Here is a 15483-nt window from a genome sequence, read left to right as displayed (position 1 = left end):
CTGTAAGTTGTTCACTTTTGGTAAGTGATTTTCCCATTATACATTTCTATGATTAGGAAATCTAAGTCAGTTTTGCACTTTCAAATTTGAATATTGAATATCAGAATCAACCGAGATATCATTTTGAAGAGATATTTTATGATTTTAGTAAACTTAATATGCCAGAAATCTTCTCCTTAATATTCGAGATTTTTCAGTTAATTAGCAAGGAATCGACATAAATTGTGAAGGTAATCTCACTAAATCAATTCCAAAATCACCGAGATTATTAATCTCTATGTGTATACTATTCGATTCTGGAGTGTTTGTTTTAACCAAAATAAGCTCTTCTCTTTTTTCACTGTGCATCGACTTGGAGGTTTTTCCGGTACATTTGGAAGTTGCTAAACCGAGATGCCTACAAGTGGTGAGTGTGTTGTTTCATTTTAATTTTTTGATGATTTTGTTTTAAGAATTGATATGCTCTGAATTATGTTGTTTATGAGTTTTTGATATTGCACCCTAGGTGTTTGATAAAATGTCTATGAGAATTGATATACTTAATAGTAGATAAAATAAGATAACAGGACTCTTAGATGAGAATAAGGACCAGCATGAGAAGGTCCATTTGAGATCAGTGAAATCAGGATGGTGTTTAGTCCAGATTTAATCAAGTTCTAACATGATTTTGGTTTTAGGTGATTATTTTACTGGTGGTGATGAAAGTTATTGTGAACAATGTAAAATCTATATTGTCGTTCAAAACTGTTTAATCTAATTTTATTATGATTAACTTTTTGTTTTGTAAGATATTTTGGTAACATTTATTTAATCTCTTTTATTCTTCATGCTTAAGTTGTAATTATTTTTTTTTCTGATCATTTGAATAACACTGACTCCTTTTTTTCACTCACTTTGACCAAAGCTCAAATACACATCGTTTTTTAATTAAATACTTTGAAAGTGGAGATGCCAAGGTAATGTTGTTATGGATTATACTCATGACCATATTGATTATTTCAAGACAATATTAATACATCATGAAGTTGCAGCATTGTATAAAGGAAAATGATTAATTTTTCTCATGGACAATGTTCGTGACAGTCAAGGTGTCTTCCAGATAACTTATGTTTCTCACAAATTAAACAAGTTTTTTTTTATTTATTACATGTGCATAGTAATAACTTCTTGGTAATTTTGATGAACAGTATTGTTAAAGAAGATGAAACCTTCAAAGTGGCTTCTCTTGACTAGAAACTATCAAACTATCTCGAGAGCATAACCGTCAAGAAAAGGTTTTACATCCCCGAAAAGATTTTAAACATCATTTTGGAGCACAAATTTAAAAAAGTTGCTTCCCCATAGCATTTATTTCAGTTCTATATTATCAGGAATAAAAGTACATTCATCTTATAGAGGCTTATGGGGTGCAGAGAATTTAGAATTTTAGATAGATAATTTTTTTTATCGGAATTGCTAAAATTAATAGTAGATTTGTACATGAACTGTGCTTTATTGTTTCACTTATTCTAATTTTGTTGTTTATTTATTTTTATTTTTTCAAAATTATGTCACTTATATCATCTTACTTATATGTTTTAAAAATAGTATTAAAAGAAATAAAAGTTGGTTGCTAAAATTGTATTGATTTAATACTTATATGTTTTTAAAACATTTTTAATCCATAATGACAACCGACTATAATTTTTAACAAGAGAATTCTGGAAAAGGGGCATTTTGGTCCTTTTATTAAGGGTAAAGTGCATTGTTATGTACAATGTTATTTTGGATAAAAAAAATGAAAAATAGGACACTATTTCTATAGTTTCTACAATTCGTACAAAGTTGTCATGCCCTGATCATTTTCATTTTTTACACAAGGTCAAATCGGTAAATTGGAAAAGAAACTTATTTGCCTTTTATAAATTTGTTGTTTATTTATTTTTATTTTTCAGATTTATGTCACTTATAGCATTAAACTTATATGTTTTATCAGACATATTAAAAGAAATAAAAGTAGGTCGCTAAGATTGTATCGATATCATACTTATATGTTTTAAAAACATATCTAACCCATAATGACAACCAACTATAATTTTGAATAGGGGAAATCTGTGAAAAGGGCATTTTGGTCCTTTTATTATGAAACCATGTTATTTGTTTAATTTTTACTTCATATAATTACTAAGTTTTAGTAATTTGGGTTCAATTACATACTTATTCAATAAAGTCTTTGCTTATATGTAAAAGTATTACTTTACTAATTGCTTGATGTTTAAAATTTGATATATTTTTTTAATTAACCCGTGTGATACACGGGTCTTACACCTAGTTTACTTTATAAAGTCTAAATAAGATTTATATAACTTCAAATTAATAGATGTGTATATATTTGGTCAATATGGGGGTATATAGATTGATCCATCCATCATCCTTCAAATTTACTTTATAATGTTTAAGTATTATTAAATAGTATTTATATAATATGAAATTAATAAAACTAATAAAGGTATATATTTGGTCAATATGGGGGTATATGGATAAACCACCCAATATCCTTTAAATTACTGTGATAAAAGCTTTATAGCCATGACACAATGCCATTAACAATTTATCTTTGTTTGATTATTTAAAAAATATAGGTAAAAATGTCAATAAATAGTTAGGATCCGTTATATATTAAAGCAACATGGATAGTAGGAAATTTTATATAAGGCTTAGAGCGTTACATTTTGACGATATGCAATTACAAATGGTAAAGAGACAATATTTTGTATCTCTAAATAAGAGCATGTTTAATCATATTTTTTTTATAGTTAGTTATGATTTGTTTTTAATTAACCATACAAAGCTATTGAGAAATATGTATTTTAAATTTTTTTTATTAAGCATTCAATAAAAAGGATGAATATAGTTCATTTTGTTTACATCTAAAGGTTGTTGTTTTAATCATATTTCAATTTATCTTTTCAATTATAATTTAATTTTAAATATATTTAACTAATTAATTAATTAATTCTATTAATTATTTAATGACATTTTATTTATAAAATATAACTTTTATGATAATTATATAATATTTTGAATGTTTTTTTGTAACTATGATGTAACATATTCCTTTCAAAACAGTGGAATGTAATATTTTTAATTATATAAATATTAATGTCTATTGATATTTAAAATATAATGTGTGTTTAAAAAAACACTAATTAAACCATGAAGGTTTTATAAAACATATTAGATATATAAGATAAATTAATTAAATTTATACAATATTTTAGGTAGATAGAAGTATATTAGTTAAACTTATAGAAAAACTATTTAAAAAGTTAACCATTATAAAAGTCATTTATGGTTAAAGTTAATATAGTGATTAGAGGAGGATAATTTTAAATCATATTATATGTATACCATTTGAGATGCTTTAAGGTTCAACGTTGAAGAGACTCTTAGGCATTTAAGAATCCTTCATAAGTTTATAGTTAATCCACAACACAGAATTATCTTTACAAATTTTAAAATAGATGTCATCTAAGTTAATGTTCAAAGTTAATGTGGTTCAATATAGGTTATCTATCTTAAACCATATTTATTTGAAACTCTCAATTTTTCATCTTACTAATAATTAACCATATTAATTTATTTTAATATAAACTATTCAACGTTCAACTAATTAATCGTTAAAACCAAAAAGATTTTTAATTTGTAATAGTTAACTAAATACTGATATTTAGGACATTTAATTGGTTAATAGTAACTATATATAGTGCATATATAGATGAAATTTCTAGGTTTTGAAGAATGGGGTGGAGAAAATGACTACGGAACATAAACCTCTACTTTTGAGTGCATATATTCATATTGATTTGCAAAGAACAAAATACTTTTGAGTGCATATATTCGTATTGATTTGCAAAGAAGAAAATAGGACCTTCGAAGATGCAAATTTATAAAAACAAGCTCATTTGTTAATAGAATTTAGAGTGGCCTTCTTTATATCGGGATAAGTTATGCTATATTGTATATTTAGTAGTATATACATGATTTTTTTATATTATCAAAAAGTTATACTTAGTGGTACATATAATTTATCATATGGAAATATACACAGATAATATCCTCCAAATTAAAAAGTTTGATAAGGAATTTAAATTAACTTAAGTTATCAATCAATTATATTGTAAAGTTTATTGATTATAATATTATTATTTGATACTATTTTAAGTTCTACATGAAAATTGAATAAATCATACTCTCAAAAGTGTTTTACGAGAATGTAGAATGGATTCATAGACTTAGAAATTCACACAAAATCGATTTTATTGGTCTTCAAGAGACGAGGGTGGCAGACTCGAACAACATTGACTTTTTAGGTGTCTGGGGTAACTCTGATTTTCAAGTCGATTCAGTGAACCCTGTTGGGCGATCGGAAGAATTGGCCAGTCTGTGGGATCCAACTATATTCTTTAAAATTCAATCTGCTTTATCTTGGAACTTTCTTGTAATTTTCGGCCAGTGGCAGGGATTTCCTGGTATCACAACAATGGATAATGTCTACGGACCCCAGGCTATTCCCGACAAAAAAAAAAAACTATGGGAAGATCTAATCAAATTGAAAAAAAAGCACAGTTGGTGTCTGGATCTTTTTGGCGACTTCAATGTCGTTCAAAGTGTTGATGAAAGATTTAACTCTCAATTTTGCAAATACACAACTGTTGACTTCAATAGCTTCATAGCGGAGGCCGAGCTACAAGAATTCAATCTAAGTGCCAAGAAATTCACATCAGATGAGGATGGTCTCAAACTTAGCAAACTCGATCGATACTTGGTATGTTCTAACTTCATGTCTCTTCAACCCCTATCTTCGGTCATTGCACTCCCCCGTAAAAAATCAGATCATTGCCCGATAGTTTTGAAGCCTTCTAATCAGAATTTTAGCCCACCCCCCTTTCGGTTCTTCAACTCATTGCTACTTATGGATGATTTCAAGGAAATTTTTACAAATGCGTGGTGTTCATTTGTGGGGTATGGAACGCTGGACATGCTTCTCAAAGCTAAGTTACATTTTGTTAAAAATGTTTTTAGACAATGGAGAATATCAGATTCACAAAATGAATTGAAATTGCTAGAGCAAACAAAAGAAAAAGTGGAAGCACTTGAATGTTTGGCAGAATCCAGAATCTTATCTGATTCCGAACTGTTCCTAAGAAGAGAATGTAAATTCAAGATTTGTGAATTAGAAATTTTTGCAAAAATGTATCTGCAACAGAAGGCCAAAGTTAGGTGGCTAACAGATGGTGATGAGAATACGTGATTTTTTCATGGATCAATCAAAAACAAAAATAGAAAAAAATAGGCTTCATGGCCTCGTAATCAATGGAAAATGGAATGCAGACCCAACCGCCATCAAGAAGGAGTGTAACATCCCAACTCTCAGGTATAATATTTATATAATTTTCATGATTTTGACTGAGCAACCTCGACGAGTTGGAGGCCCCAACTCGTCGAGTAGAGAAGGGTTTCGGCCGCGTGGGTTTTTCGACCGACTCGACGAGTTGGAGGGACCAACTCGACGAGTTGGCGCTGTGAGAGGAAACCCTAATTTCCCGGGGTTGTGTCCTATTTAAAGGACCTTAAGCCCTCATTTCCGCCTCCCATGTCACCTTACTCCCCTGTGTGAAACTGTTGAGAGAAAAACTTGAGACACACTTGAACAAATGTTAGAACAAGTATAGTTGCGGAATAGTTTATCTCAAAGGATCTAAAAGCTCAACAATAATAATAAGTTAACGAGTTAGATAATTAGACAGTTAGTTGCGGAAATGTAAGGAAATATAAATGACAGCCGGTGTTATATCAAGTATACACATAAGTTGATTCATAACATGGAATGCATTCAAACCAAGTTAGTAAGTGAGATCAAACTTAGTGATTAAGTCACTAATGACTTGCTCCGAAGAGAAATAATATTCAGTTATGTTCAAGTGAACTTTGAGAGTAAGGAGAGATTTAAGATGCGTAATCAGATAAAAGTGAGAGATGTAATTGATAGCATAGAAGTTGTATTGAATGAGAAAGATTGAGCTCTATATAAAGAGACTCAAGAATTACATTGGATCAAATCTCTAAGAGTAGCCATGCAAGGCATACTGGACAATAGAGAGTACTACAACAAAAGTAGATAAAGTTAAACTGAGTAAACTAGTAAGTAAAGTTGCGGTTGATGATGACTTCGGATGAGGTTGCTGATGAAGGCTGACTGCGGATCCTTGAGAGCTGCTGTAGCTCTAGAAAGAGGGTCACTTTTATGATTCAAAAATTTCCCCCTAAGTGACCTCTTTAACTTCTCTTCAGTTATCAAGTTTTAGGAACTTGATAAGAATCCACCAAAACCATCTGATATTTTCCAACCAGGTGATCCTTCTTAAAATTTCGAACTTGACTTCGGCAGTCGTGTGTTTTGATCTTTCAACTGCGGTTCGACAAATTTCAAGTTGCTTCCTTGTGAGGCGATTCATGGCAGTCATGGGAATGAAGTATTTGGTTTTATCGACCTTTCTTTTCAAAATGACTCCAAGTTCTGGGAAGTTTGTTGCACCTAGGGATCTCTCTTGATAACCTTCGGTAGGCATCGGTGTAGGGTCAAGTGGTGGTAGATCGAACTTTTTGGAAATTGTAGGGTAAATGTCTACATCAATCTTTGCGAAGTCACAGACGGTTTCCCTCAGAAATGTGCTTGCCCTTTCAAGTGCTATCTTCATCTTTGGATACTTCTCGCTTTTGTTTTGGAACACCTTTGCTATCAGGAAGACTTCTTCTGGATTCATACATGGGAAGTCAGCTTGGGTGCGGACGTAGTCTTGATTCCTTCTTGTAAGAGTATACTGAATAAAGTCAGCTTACATGAATTTCCGGGGCTTAAAGTTCTTGACTGCGGATGGTCTATCATTAGACCAAATTTTCTCTATGGAAGAAGCATGTTTGGCATAGAATCGATTGAGTCTTTCGAATTCCATGGGCAGTCTCTTGTGATCAGGTAGGCTACGGTCAAACTGCTCATATACAGTGAAGTATTTAGCATTTGGGGAGATTGGAACATCCCAGTAACCGTCAGAAGGGGGTTCAGCATAAGTAAGGTAGGGTTTGTAGTCATCATCCAACAGTCTTCGGTGGGGATTGATCCAGGAATTGACTAAGGATTCATCCATGGTGATGTCGAATCCGTTTTCTCTCCAGATGAGTTCAGCAAATTTGGCTGCTTTCCAATCTGCTTTCTTCTGTTTTGTTGTGGGAGAGTCGTTGCAGTGTTCGGATGACATGTTGGATGCTAGATTCTTGAAGTGGGGAGGAGTCTCCGGTCGCTCAGGAGAAGTTTCTTGAGTGATTTTCTGTTGCGGTGGAGACTGATGCGGTGGTGTCTGATGAGGAGATGATTGTGGTGAGGGAACTTTTTCAGTTATGATGGGGGGCTCCTATGATGAGAGACGCTGTTTGAATGATGGTCTTCATCACTTCCCCCTCTTGAGGAATGCAAAACCGGAGCATCCTCAAGCCATTGCTTAAGACCATCGACTTTGGCACACACCTCCTGGAATTGAGCTTTAAGAGCATCAGCCAGTTATTGATTGTCTGGGATGGCGGTGTTGAAGAGTAGTCGATGAATCTCCTTTGTAAGTTGAAGGATCTCAGGACCATGAAAATTTGAAGACAAGGAGCGTTGAAGTCTGTTGATGGTAGATTGAAGAACCGAGATGGTGGATTCATAGGCAGTGTGAGTCTCAGCTATCGGCTTCTGTGAGTGAGTTGACTGGTCCGCAATGGCTGTTTGTAAATCTGCCTTGATTGCGGATACCTCAGAGATGAGGCGCTCCGCAGCAGCCATGAATTGCTTATGATCAGCCTGGCGACTTGTATCCAGGGATCGAATCCCCATTTCAACTTTCAGAGAAATTCGCTCAGCAGCCAGTCGTTCACGGGTTTCCAGTCTTTCGATTCTTTCAATTAAGGACTGCGGTCCTGGAATGTCTTCAGGTTGCGGTTGAGTGGGCTTAACCGCAGCAAGAATCTGATCTACTTTGGCTCGTAGACTCTGAAATTCTTTTTCTTCTTTTTCTCTTTCGAATTGGAGGTTGAGTGTTTAGAGCCACTCGATTCTTCTTCCTCATCAAACATCATTAAATCATCATCAGAAGGGTTAGGCTGATTTACCTCATTGAGATCAAAGTCATCGAATCCGAAGGTAGGAGCGGAGCTAACATCGATTGCGGTTCCCTCGTCTTGAGAATCTCTAACAGTTGGAGTTGGAGCTGTAGGGAGTTTAGATGTACCTTCACCACCATGAGTGGACTGAGCAATGCAGATTGTCCTAGCCATTGAGGACATTCACTCTTGTACTTTCAGAATGGTGGCTATGGTATTGGCGTTATTGATTGCGTCCGCCCAATACTTGGCTACGGATTGAATCTCCTGTTGTTTTTGTTGAAGTTGCTTGATTTGCTGATCCTTCCTTGCTTGAAATGCCCTACGGAAAGCGGCATATTTCTAGATATCGGATTCAGAGACCGGATTGTAATGTAACCACGAATCATTTGATTCGTCACCGTCAAATCCTTCGAATCGCACCGAGGTGTCCCTCGGGTCCACGGATCCTTTCACATTGGTGCTCACCGTGCCTAAACCACATGTAAAAGATGTAAGTAGAGTAGGATTTCCTAAGCTTCCTCGGTCTCCTTGACTCGTGGTCAAGTCTGGCCTCGGCTCAGTTCTCACAAGGGCGGAAGAATTGCCCTGCGGTTGGGAAGGTGTTTGTAGTGTTTGAGTTACAGACAAAAGGATGGAGTTCAACTCCTCAGGGGAAAAGAAATGTAGAAGGGAAGCCCTGGAGACCTTATGGCGAGAACCAGTTCCATCCCCTTGGGAGTGAGCTGGGGGTGAGTCTCCATGTTGAGTTGAAACAGACACACTTTCTGTGTCTGAGTGGAATTCGATGGTTGTATTGAATGGGTCTGCAGCCACCCCAAGGACTACCAGAGCCTTTTGAGAGGCTGCAACATCAGTCCGGTCACGCATTTGGTCTGTGGGATTGGTCTTTCTTTTCTTGAGGATAGAGATGGTTGTGCATCCTCATCAGAATCACTCATAGAGGGAGAGTGAGATCGATTTTCGGTTGATTCGTCATCTGAGGGCACAATTTGTTTGAGTTTTCGTTTCTTTGATGGTTCAGTTTGTTTGGGAGCATCTTTCTTCTTTGGGGTTCCATGTTTCTTGGTGATGTTGCGGGGGCCTTGATGGACTGAGGCTAACTGCTTGCGTCTTTTTGATAAAGACAAGTTGGATAGAGTGGTGGAGGATGAGACTGCGGTACTACCAGGGATTATGAGTGCGGATGTGGTTTGTAGAGGCGGGGTAGGAAGGTATGGGTCAATACTTCCGTAGCCTCTATATGGTCTGTGACATCATTGGTTTCAAGACCAAGGGTAGATAGAATGTGGACTGGTAGCCGTCTAATGGGTCCAAAAATAGATTGATCGGTAGAGGGATTGTACCTTTTAAGATCTTTAGTGATGAAGAGGTTGATATCATTGCCCATGCTAAGTCCTGCATCCGCATGAAGATCTGAGATGCATAGAGACAAGAACCTAGCAAATGTGAGTTCGGTAGGGTTTTCTCTTGGACTCTGTTTGGGAATGTACTGCAAGAAGTCATCCCACAAGATCTGACTGTAGTTGACATCGTGGCCAGCGAAAATACTCCACACTAACTCCAGGAGCTTGAGACCCATGTTATCAGTGCCTCCGGTTCTGCCTGACAGACTGCAGATCACGAAGTGGCAAACGAACTGCCACACCGCAGGCAACTGATTTTTCTTGAATTCGCCTATGCCTTTGATCTTCTTCTGGTAACCCATTTGGTAGAGTGCAGAAAGAATGCCTGCCATGCTTGGAGTGAAGACCTTGGTTGAAGGATGAACTAACAGATTGATGGCATTGAGGAATTTTTCCTTGGTCAGAATAACCAAAGAATCGTTCATCAGATTCAGATGCACCTCTTGAAGATTTTAGAGGGGTCGATATGCAGAGAAGGCACATTTGAAGAGGGTTGAAAGAGGAACCACATCTGTGAATGAATCGAAGGGACATAACAGTGGGTGATTGGACAGGAACTTGATCATCAAGTTGATCGGAGCATTATAGGAGGAATGCTCTTCGAAGACACAGCCCTAAAATTGCTTGAAGCAATCGTTGACATTTGTTTCCTTGAAGCAGAGTCTGAACCAGTTGGGTTTGCTGAGGCAGATGCCTTGGAATGTTTCTTTGAGATACCAGATTTCACCATTTTTGAGAGTTGAAGAAACTTGCAGGAAAACAGAGTGCAAGAAGATGAAGGAGAAGAAGTTCGATGTTCAGAAAGCGTAAAAACTTTCTTGGGGAAGAAGAAGGGGGTTTTATAGTTGCGGATTTGAAACGGTTATTGATTTTACCCTAAGTGAAATTAGATAAGGTAAAAACGTTTGGGTGTTTTCTTTGATTGGGAGAGGAAATCTCAGCCACAGATAAAAAAAGGTTTAATTTATTTTTCGAGATTTACCAAAAGGGGTTAGCATTTAATGAAGTGTCAGTCTAAGACATCACGTCTGAAGAACGTGTGGTGAGAGTGGGTTTAATCCGTTGTGTAAAAGGGGAAGATGTAACGGATTTGACGTTTTGGGGTAATAGGAAGATGTGACATCCCCTAATTTCTCGGCCAGGAAAGACCGATTTAATTTATGCTTTTTAATATAAAATCAGAGAAATCTTTTTAAAAGATGTTGCGGAATTGGTCCCCAATACAAAATATGATAAAAGTTTGTCAAAACCTTTCTCTAAGAAATATATAATTTCATTTCATATCAAAACCTCGCATCCGACGCGTGTCCAAAATTTTGTTGAGTCATCCGAACTGGAGAAGCCATCCGAAGTGGTCCAATGAAGTTCCGACGCGTGTCCCTTTCCTCATGCATCCGAGCTATAATGTCAATATGAGTTACAAAGGTTAACCTAGACTATAATGTCAATATTAATGCCTAGCGTAGAAACACGGGCATTACAATTCTCTCCCCCTTAGGATGATTCCGTCCTCGGAATCACACATCAGCAAACAAATGCGGGTAGCGACTCATCATGTCACTCTCCTTTTCCCAGGTGAGATTTGGCCCATTCGTATGTTTCCAACGCACAAGCACTAAATCAACCATCTTGCGTCTCAACTTCTTAGTCTTACGGTCAACGATTGCCTCAGGTTCTTCAATCAACCTCTTGTTTTCATCCAACCTTAATTCAGAAATGGGAATTATGTCGGTCACATCTCCCGTGAACTTTCTCAAATAATACACATGAAAGGTGTTATGAATACCCTCTAGTTCTTTCGGTAACTCTAGCTTATAAGCTTGATTCCCGATCCTCTGAAGAACTTTAAATGGTCCAATAAACCTTGGACTCAACTTTCCCCTTTTACCAAATCTTATAAGTCCCTTCCACGGCGAGACTTTAAGTAAAACCGAATCTCCAACTTCGAAGGATATCAGTTGTCTTTTCTGGTCAGCATAACTCTTTTGCCGATCTTGAGCTGCTAACATCCTTTCCCTTTTCACTTTCAACTTTTCAGCAGTCTGAAAGACTATTTCAGGTCCCATAAACTGCTTTTCCCCAGCTTCAAGCCAACATGACGGCGTTCGATACTTTTCTCCATACAAAGCGTGATAAGGTGCCATCTTGATGCTTGAGTGGAAACTATTATTATAGGCAAATTCTACTAGATGTAAGTGTTAATCCCAGTTACCTTGGAATTCTAGGGTACATGCTCTCAGCATATCCTCCAATGTTTGAATTGTTCTTTCGCTCTGACCATCAATTTGCGGATGGTAAGCTGTACTCAAACACAACTTGGTACCCAATTCCTCTTGTAGACTTCTCCAAAACCTTGAGGTAAAACGGCTGTCACGATCGGATACAATCGTTAACGGAACACCGTGAAGCCTCACAATTTCCTTCACGTAAGAATTCGCAAGTTTATCTATAGACCATTTCTCATTGGCTGCTATGAAATGCGCACTCTTAGTGAAGCGATCAACGACCACCCAAATCATGTCGTGACCGTTCCTTGTTCTGGGCAGTTTAGTCACAAAATCCATGGTAATGTCCTCACATTTACCCATGGGTACATGTAAAGGTTCTAAACTCCCATACGGTTTCTGATGTTGTGCCTTAACCCTAGCACAAGTTACACACTCGGCCACATACTTAGCAACATCGAGCTTCATCGTCGGCCACCAGTAATAGGGTTTTAGATCCCTATACATTTCCGTACTGCTGGGATGAATCGAGTACATGGTCTTGTGAGCTTCTTTCATCAGAAGATCTCTTACTCCTCCCGTCTTAGGTACCCAAATCCTATCTTTGAATACCTTCAGTCCTTGACCGTTTGTATCAAACACCAACGTTTTACCCAAACGTTCCTCATTCCGGTCATTTTTCTGTAAAGCTTCCTCCTGAGCTTTCTTTATACTTTCCACAATTGTCGAGACAACTTCAATTTTCAACGCTCTTGGCCTTTTCTTTTCAAGATTCATCTTCCGACTGAGAGCATCAGCAACAACATTTGCTTTACCAGGGTGGTAAAGTATCTCACAGTCGTAGTCCTTGAGTAATTCCAGCCAGCGCCGTTGCCTCATGTTCAATTCCTTCTGATTAAAGAGATAATGAAGACTCTTATGATCAGTGAAAAGTTTGCATTTAGTACCATAAAGATAGTGCCTCCATATCTTTATTGCGAATACTACCGCTGCCAACTCCAAATCATGAGTGGGGTAGTTCTTTTCATGCTCTTTCAATTGCCTCGATGCATACGCTATCACTTAATCCCTTTGGGTCAGAACACAACCTAACCCAACTCCAGAGGCATCACTATAGACTGCGAAGTCATCAACTCCTTCAGGTAATGAAAGAATCGGTGCTTCACACAATCTCTTCTTGAACTTCTGAAAGGCTTCCTTATGCTTCTCATTCCAAGTATAAGTAGCTCCTTTGTGGGTCAAAGCTGTTAATGGAGTAGCGATCGAATAAAAGCCTTGGATAAATCGGCGATAATATCCGGCTAATCCTAAAAAGCTTCGAATCTCCGTAGGACTTTTTGGTTGTTCCCACTTCATCACAACTTCAATCTTTGCTGGGTCAATCATTATTCCTTCTTGGTTAACCACATGACCTAAAAATTGGACTTCTTGAATCCAAAATTCACATTTGGAGAACTTTGCATACAACTTCTCCTTTTTCAGAACTTCTAGCACCTCACGCAGATGCTTTTCATGCTCCTGCTTGCTTTTCGAATAAATCAAGATAGCGTCTATGAATACTATCACGGATTTATCAAGGTATGGTTTACAAACCCTGTTCATCAAATCCATGAAAGCTGCTGGGGCATTGGTTAGTCCGAACGACATAACCAAAAATTCATAGTGTCCATATCTTGTTCTGAACGCAGTCTTTTCGATATCCTGCTCTCTCACCTTTAGTTGATGGTATCCCGACCTAAGATCAATCTTCGAGAAATAGCTTGAACCTTGCAACTGGTCGAACAGGTCATCGATCCTCGGCAACGGGTACTTGTTCTTTATCGTCGCTTTATTCAGCTCTCTGTAATCGATGCACATTCTCATGCTCCCGTCTTTCTTCTTTACAAACAACACAGGGGCTCCCCAGGGTGATGAACTAGGTCGAATGAAACCTTTGTCCAATAACTCCTGAAGTTGTGTCATAAGTTCTTTCATCTCTGTTGGTGCTAATCGATATGGTGTTTTTGCTATCGGCGTCGTTCCTGGTAACAAGTCGATACGGAATTCTACTTGTCGATCAGGGGGCAATCCGGGAAGATCTTCGGGAAAGACTTCCGGATAATCACACACCACCGGAATATTCTGCACCTCCTTCTTTTCCTTCTGAGCATCGATCACGAACACTAGATATGATGTACATCCCTTGGCCAAACACTTTCTGGCTTTCATTAGGGAAATGATTCCAGAGTTTACTCTTCGTTTGTCTCCATACACCATAAACGACTCTTTCCCTGGCGGGTTTACTTTTACTATCTTCTTCCTACACAATATTTCAGCATTATTGGCGCTAAGCCAATCCATTCCTAAAACTATATCGAAACCATTTAACTCGATAGGCAATAGTTCCTCGTGGAACTTATTCCCATCCAAGTCAATGAGGATGTTTTTCATACGATGGCTAACAGGTACAAACTTGCCACTAGCAATCTCGACTATTATAGCATTAACTAGTCTATCTACAGGCAAAGCTAGTTTTCTACCAAATTCATGCGAAATAAAGGAGTAATTGGCTCCAGAATCAAACAAAATTTGGGCAGGCAATTCGTTTACGAGAAAGGTACCTGAAGCGACATCGACTTCTTCTTTTGCAGCTTCAAGTGTCATCTGAAAGGCTCTCGCCTTCGGCTTTGGTGGTAGATTGGGCTTTGTTGCATCCTTCCTCTTTGGACAGTCTTTAAAAATATGCCCTTCTTCATGGCACTCAAAACATACCCTCTGGTTAGACGGACACACATTGGCAAAATGCCCAGTCTTTCCACATTTATAGCAAGTCACCCCCTCACTATATTTCCCAGAGTGCTTTTTCTTGCACTTCTCACACCATTTCACTTCGCCTCCTCCTCCTCCAAACTTTCTCGAACCAGTCTTCGAGAACTTGTTCTTTTTATTGGAACCTGAAGTTCCTTCAAACTTTCTCTTTTCGCCAACTTCTGCCCTCTCAAGACCCTTCTCTCTGATCTGAATCTCAACATTCTTAGCAACCCAGATGACGGCTTTCAAAGTGGTTGCTTGTTTAACCATCGGACCAAAGTCCGCTGGTAATCCGAGGGCAAACTTGTTGACCTTGGAGAGTTCAGTTGGAACTAGATGAGGAACAAGCTTCATCTTTTCTGTAAAACTAGCAGCATATTCAGTAACGCTCATCTTTCCCTTCTTTAAATTCTGGAACTCATTATTAATTTCCAGAAGATCCTGCTCAGAGTCCTGCTCAGAGCAGTATTGCAATTTTAGTTGTACCACAAAGTCTTCCCAAGACATCTTGCTAGCTTCTCCCTTGGGCATCGTATCAGCTAGTAACTTCCACCAGCTCAATACACCAGACTTTAACAGAGGAATTGCAAGTGCGGTCTTTTGTTTGTTGCTGCACTCATAACTTTCAAACATCGTCTCCATTTCGGAGATCCAATTCATGACTTCCACCGGTGTCGGACTTCCAGATAGACATGGTGGTTTAGATGCCATGAAATCTTTGTATTTGCATCCGCATCCATCAACTCCTCCATCCTGGTTTTTTTGTCTAACTATCGGTGGGTTGGCTTGACCAAGAGTCCCACTGTAGTTACCTCCTACTGATTGCCGTTCATTCAATTCGGGCTGTTCAACAGGTATCGTAGTTTCTTCTCTATGTTGTTGTA

General features: G+C 37.6%; 1 protein-coding gene across 1 annotated transcript; it reads left to right on the top strand.

Moving 5' to 3' along the window:
- Positions 1–4522: 4522 nt before the first annotated feature.
- LOC145130796 (uncharacterized) lies at positions 4523–5293 on the top strand. Its single transcript, XM_079065561.1, has one exon. The coding sequence runs from the start codon at positions 4523–4525 to the stop codon at positions 5291–5293; it is 771 nt and encodes a 256-aa protein (XP_078921687.1).
- Positions 5294–15483: the final 10190 nt, after the last annotated feature.

The sequence above is a fragment of the Lactuca virosa genome, chromosome 8, assembly GCF_052849685.1.
Source record: "Lactuca virosa cultivar CGN04683 chromosome 8, Lactuca_virosa_CGN04683_v6, whole genome shotgun sequence".
Taxonomy (NCBI): domain Eukaryota; kingdom Viridiplantae; phylum Streptophyta; class Magnoliopsida; order Asterales; family Asteraceae; genus Lactuca; species Lactuca virosa.
Note: the sequence above shows the minus strand (reverse complement) of the source record. Positions and strands in the feature narration are given on the sequence as shown.

What these genes read in the sequence shown, in the direction of transcription:
- LOC145130796 (XM_079065561.1), top strand. Translation starts at nt 4,523, where the DNA reads ATGGATAATGTCTACGGACCCCAGGCTATTCCCGACAAAAAAAAAAAA.